Source organism: Pseudomyrmex gracilis, unplaced genomic scaffold (genome assembly GCF_002006095.1).
Source record: "Pseudomyrmex gracilis isolate BER0280 unplaced genomic scaffold, ASM200609v1 scaffold_127, whole genome shotgun sequence".
In the NCBI taxonomy this organism is placed as follows: Eukaryota; Metazoa; Arthropoda; class Insecta; order Hymenoptera; family Formicidae; genus Pseudomyrmex; species Pseudomyrmex gracilis.
In genome coordinates, this window is record NW_018020711.1 from 9,075 (window position 1) to 15,590 (window position 6,516).

The following is a 6,516-nucleotide window of genomic DNA, read 5'->3' on the forward strand; positions in this document are numbered from 1 at the left end:
CTTCTTTTTCTTTCTCTCGAAAAATAAATTCGGTGTTCGTCTTTAATAAGTCGCTCAGCGGTCTCGCGATCAAAGCGTAGTCTCTAATAAATTTTCTAAAGTATCCCGTCAATCCTAAAAAACTTTGCAGCTGTTTAACATTTTTCGGCTCTGAAAATTTCATCACCGCGTCAGTTTCATGTTCCGAAGGGCGCACTGTGCCATTTTCGATTACATGACCAAGAAACTCGACTTTAGTCACCAAAAATTTGCATTTTTTCCAATTAATATCCAATCCAACCTTTTTTGCTACTTGCAATGCTTTTCGAAGACTCGCAATCGCATCTTCGACGCTCTTGGATGGAATAATTAGATCGTTCATATATGTTAAAATTAAACCGTTTTTAATTAAATTATCAAAAGCGGCATTAATAAATTTTTGGAATATCGCCGGTGAATTACACAGTCCGAAAGGTGTATAGAGAAATTCGTACTGTCCATCCGGGATCACAAACGATGTATATTTTCTACTTTCTTTTTCTACCGGAACATGAAAAAATCCATTTTTCAAGTCGATAGTGCTAAACACGATAGCTCCCTGCAGCGCATCCAGCTGATCGTCAATTAGAGGAAGCGGATATCGATCTTTTATAATTTTTTTGTTTAACTGTCGGTAATCGATACATAATCTAGTTCCTCCCGTTTTTTTTTAACTAATACTACGGGGGTTGCATAATCCGACAGAGATGGTCGAATAATGCCCTTTTCCAGCCACTCGATTATATGCGCGTTTACCTCTTTTTTTTTCGTCGGTGACAAACGTCTGGGTCTCTGATAAACGGGTTCTTTATCATTCAAAATTATATTTAGTTCGACATCTATCTCGCGTGCCTTTTCTGGTTTGTAATTATTAATTAATTCCTCAATGATGCCTCAATGTTCGGTTGACACGTGCGTCAAATCTACAACGTCGCTTGTCTCGATGCAATCTATTTTTAATATCTCGTGAATATCGGTTGAAGACTCGATTCTCGAACGCGGTTTACGAATTATGATATCTNCTTTTTTAATATGCAATTNTATACCATCGATAAAGTCAGTTNCTATAAGCAGAGAATGTCGCATCAGGCCATTCGGCACTACCGCTATATTTATTGAGAAATTCTCATTGTCAATTTCTATCTTNGCTTCGAACGAGCCTANNGTTTTATATTCATCCNAACCGATACCACGAAACACCATGCTCGGAGATGTTAAATCAGGAGATTCTAATTTCAAATACTGATCCGCACGCATCAATGATAAATCACTTCCCGTATCTATTAAAGCTACGATATTTTCGTCTCTGATTTTTACATTTTTATAATACTTGCCGCGACTTGACTCTGACACATCACACGCATCTTTAATTCGACTATTTTGTTTTTGACATTTCGCAGCAATATGCCCAAACTCCTTGCAATTGTAACATTTTATACCTCTAGATTTCGAAGGACAGTCCGCCGCATAATGTCCCTGTATACCGCAATTGTGGCACCNTCTCCCGCTCGCCGTCGCATCTCCACTTTTCCTCTCATTACCTCCCTGCCCCGTTGTTCCTTTCTGCCTGCACAAACAGGTTGAACTCCTTCCGCACGCAGCGCCACTCCTTCAAACAATTCCGTCAATGCAGCCAACGTTCTGATGCGCTGAATTCGGGCTTGATTCCGCAGCACTGGATCAGGAATTCCTTCGATTCCGTAGTCAACGATCTCGGACTCTTCAATTCTCAGTCGGTTGCCCAGTAGGTATCACCTTTTCGTGAATATATTCGCCGAATGTCTCGTCTCTCCGCCAAACGCGCCGCTCGAACTGCCAGCGCAGCTTCACTCGGTTCGACTCGTGATAAAGCATTCTTCTCAATTCGGCCAAGAGCTCATCGGTCGTCATTTCCGTAAAATCAGGATTGGAGTGAAACCACTCTTGAGCTTTTCCTCTCAAACAAGATCCAATTAAAATCAATTATGTGTGGCGGAGAAGCTAAAAGAATGTCGTCTACATAGCGGAAGTAAATAGGAACGACTTCGTTAAATTCATATAATGCTTTGTTCTCAAGGTCTTGTAGAACAATATCAGCAATTAGTGGAGGCAAAGGTGATCCCATTGGGAGTCCAAACGTTTGTTTATATGTGACATTATCGAGTGTAAAGAAAGTTGATGATAAAATCAAGTTAATCGCATTAATGAATTCTTCTAAAGGAATGCTAGTGTTTTTATTAATGTAAGATCATCTGTTAATTAAACCATTAATTGCTAATTCATTCGGAACATTTGTAAATAAAGAGACAACATCCAACGAAACCAAGATTTCATTGTTAAGTTCAATGTTATGACAGATTCTCGTAAAGTTTGAAACTGTTAATTATAGTACTTCTAGCTCTTGGAATGCTGTTATAAATTAATTTATGTATAATTAAATAATTTATGTAAAAAAGTCGATTATGAATGGAGAAGGCTATTTTTTATATTGCAAGCATATTATCATTAATTATTATACACCTCATTTGATGACGCCAAATGGCCGGCTTATCATACCGGCGATCTAAAGATTAAAAGTAATATTAGCACATTTATTATTGTACATACATATACATTTATTATTGTACATACATATACATAGCGAATACAAATAAGCATATATAACTGCTTACACATGATAAGTAACCTACAGTGTTTCAGCATACATTGTTGATATATGCGTATAACTAAAAAGGTAGATATTGTCACTGAGAGTTTCAATATATTTAATTACTCTGGTTTCACATTAAAAAATCAATCTTTTAAATAACTAGTTTACACACTTATAACTTATCTTAAAAATTATGATTATTATCTATAAGTATTATCAATAACATTTTGTATGTTCGATACCTTTATTTGTCTTTTTTTATTATCATTATATATATATATATATATATATATATGTATATATATTTGTTACATTAAATAACTAATTTCATAGATCATGGATACAATTAGAGGTGAATACACAAAAAGTCGACAGACTCCATTACAACAATTTTATGCAGACCAAACTATTCTTATTACAGGTATTGTTTTATATTTTTCTACTTAAAAAGTTTGATGACTTTATAAACAGATACTTTTCAGTAATATTTAATGTATTTTGGAAATTACTATATTTTCTGAATTTATCAGTAATATCATTATCTTATTTTATATATAGGGACTACTGGATTTATCGGAGCAGTCTTACTTGAAAAATTGCTGAGGAGTTGTACCAATATTTGCAAAATTTATCTGTTAATACGTCCGAAGAAAGATCAAAATATCGAAAGTAGACTGAACGAATTAATTGAAAATCGAGTGAGTTGTGTATAGATGTATTTATGCCAAGAGCACTAGTATATAAATATGTGCCAACGTACAATCGAGATCATTTATTTATTTAACATTTTTATTACTAGTTATTCGATCGAGTAAAGAAAGAAGTTCCAAATTTTCGACATAAAATTGTGCCGATTTTCGGTGATCTTTATAACGAAAACTTAGGGTTGTCTGAACATGACAGGAACATCTTAATTCGTGAAGTAAGCACATAAGACTTATATTACATTATTTATACATATAATAATATCAATAATCTTTTATATTGTAGGTATCTATAATCTTTCATGTGGCGGCGACAGTACGTTTCACTGAGAAAGTACATAAAATAATTATATTAAACGTCGTTAGTACCAAGGAAATTTTAACACTTGCAAAACAGATGCCAAAGTTACAAGTGCGAGTTTTGTTTTACAAATTATTTTCTAAACGTTATATTATGTTTGAGTGTTATTTTTAAATTAATGAAATAATGGTTTTAATATTACATATATGTATATTACAAACACATTATTAAGTTTATATTTATTATTGTTTGTTTGAATTAGTATTGAAGATCAACATTGATATCGTTTTTTAGGCATTTCTATACACATCCACTATATATTCAACCACTTACATGAAACATATTGATGAACGTTTCTACACATGTCCGATAGATCCCGATTATCTGATCGAATTGTCACGTAATTTGTCTGAAAAGGAATTCAGTGAAAGAATATATCAGTATGTATTCTTTTAATTATACTCGTGTGTTTACTAAAGCAAAACGACTTAATTGATTATACAATAATTATATTACTTTGATATTTGATGTTTTTGCAGTGTGTTATATTAACTTTTGAAGATGTTTTTTTGAACCGCGTTAGTGTCATTCTTATACCGACGTTTCGTGAAAATTTCAGCTCACTTTATCAGAGTTGAAATTATCAGTATAAAAATGACATTAACACGGTTCAAACCCGAAAAACATCTTTGAGTGTTAATTATATTACTATTTATATATATATAAAAGTAGTAATATTATTACATATATATACATATATATATATATTAAATACAGTAGAACTCCAGTAATTTTAAGCTCATAGGATCGATTCTGTCTAGAAATCGAAATTATTTTCTTTTTGTTGCAATTAGTAACTGATTTGTAGCAACAAAAATTATACCTTTCTTTTTCTAGAGCGGAAATAGACGCGCACTCTACGAGTTGCAGTCACTCAAAAGTCCAAGACATTATGGAATAATCAGTAGTAGGGAAAACAATTGGTCCGCCCATAATGGAGAAGTCACAATTGTGATGTTTGAAATTACTGAAGTTTTACTGTAGACATACTTATTATATATACATACAGGGTGTTCCATAATTACCGTCTCACCGCTCGTAGGCAAGAAGAAGAAGTTATTCTAAGACGAAAAGTCTTTACAGCCCAGTCTGTCGCGTCGTAGTGACGGAATACAATAGCGCGGATAGCGCGCTACACGAACGCAGCCTATATGCTGTCTATGTATGCACATGTTATTCTATTAGTTCCTCCCATTCCGTCGCTACGGCGCGATAGACTGGGCTGTTCTTACGCTGGATGCACACTGATGATTAGCAGATATTTATTAATTAATATTTCGTTAATGATTGCAAATCTTCCAAAGTGGCATAGGACTTTTCGTCTTAGAATAACCCCTTCTACCTGCCTACAAGCGGCAATTACGGGACACTCTATATATACATATATCTGTTTTTGTACGGAAAAAAATTATGATTTTATGCAGAATTATGGCTGAAACAAACATCCAATGGGTGAATAATTATACATTCTCGAAAGCCGTTGCAGAAGAGCTTCTTTCTAAAGAAAGCAAAAATATACCACTTGGGATATTTCGACCTTCTATAGGTGAGAAATGTCAAATATATTTAAATCAATATGTAAGCTGCTATTGAAGCTCTCGCTAAGACAGAATCTTCCGTTGTTTAGAACTGTATGCGAGCATTAAACAAACTAGACGAACGCAAAAAAATATCACTATACGAGAGTATACCAAAAGTCTCTCATATATGAGATGCAAATATAGCATCCTATATGAATTTAAGAATGAATTGAGTTCTCAATTCAAAAACTCACGTGTAAGATTTACATAAATAATAAACTAGTGATATTTTAAAACTAAGGAATGTATTGTATAAACGGTCATGTAAGCCGAATGTTAGCTGAATGTTGTGCGGAAATATGCGTGTATATACAATATATATATTCGCATATATTCGGTCACCAAGGCACCGACGTGGCTGATGGTCTAGCCAAACTGGGCACCTAGAGGAACCAGTCAGTTATGTAGTAAGCGTCTCCTTTACTGTGGGGAAAAAACACATCAAAGATGACTTAAGGCGAACGCACTTCGCCTCCTAAGAGATGAAAAGAACTGCCGACAGTTCAAACTCCTGGGATACGTTCCAAAATCCTACCTTGGTTACTAAAACGCTATATTTTGCGTCACGTGTACTATAGTTTTCGGTTACCGAGGTAAGATTTTGGAACGTACCCCTGATGTAGCAGACAGTGTCAAGTAGGAGTGCAGAACTACTGGTAATGAGTAAAAAGAGACTCAGATTGAGTATTAACCTCTTAACAGACCATTGGACCTTTAAGGCCTATTTATTTAATTTAGGCTTAACAGAGAAAAGATAACCAGATTTTGCAAGGAAAATCAGCACTCTGTGTAGCCTGGCGGAAAACGCCGGACTGAAACAGTTTTAGCTAACATTAAACGGACGCGGAGAGTCAGGCCTGGTTTATGCGGGCAAATAAGGCCTTGTTTTGGCCTTGTTTATGCGGGTAATAACTGTTAATTTATGCCGGAATTGGTACAGTTCAACTATAGGATTTCAATGCTTCTGTTATATTCTGTTATGCTTCTGTTAATAAACAGAAATATTAAAATCTTAGGCCCGCATAAACCAGGCCTCGTGAAGGATTATTTTGATCTAGTTGACTCTAGGGACTTACATACCCAGCAAACAATTTGGTTGCGAGATGTCGCAGTTTTGTCGCCAACCGTCGGCGAAATTAGTAGACCAAATCCATATCCATCTGTGTCCTCATTAGGATATGGTTTGGCGACCATATCTGTCAAACATGTGAGATGTCAAAATGA

At 34.8% G+C, this 6,516-nt stretch overlaps 1 protein-coding gene across 5 annotated transcripts in view; it reads left to right on the forward strand.

The window, feature by feature from the left end:
- Positions 1 to 6,516, forward strand: part of LOC109856627 (putative fatty acyl-CoA reductase CG5065) — a 13,245-nt gene that overhangs the window by 3,101 nt on the left and 3,628 nt on the right. The window contains exons 2-8 of one of the 5 annotated variants that reach the window (XM_020432115.1): positions 1,464 to 1,766; positions 2,981 to 3,068; positions 3,206 to 3,345; positions 3,447 to 3,569; positions 3,638 to 3,763; positions 3,947 to 4,092; positions 5,137 to 5,258. In XM_020432115.1, coding sequence (XP_020287704.1) covers positions 2,984 to 3,068; positions 3,206 to 3,345; positions 3,447 to 3,569; positions 3,638 to 3,763; positions 3,947 to 4,092; positions 5,137 to 5,258 — 742 coding nt within the window. In that variant the 5' untranslated portion in view covers positions 1,464 to 1,766; positions 2,981 to 2,983. The other 4 variants (XM_020432113.1, XM_020432117.1, XM_020432112.1 and 1 more) reach the window with 4 other exon arrangements.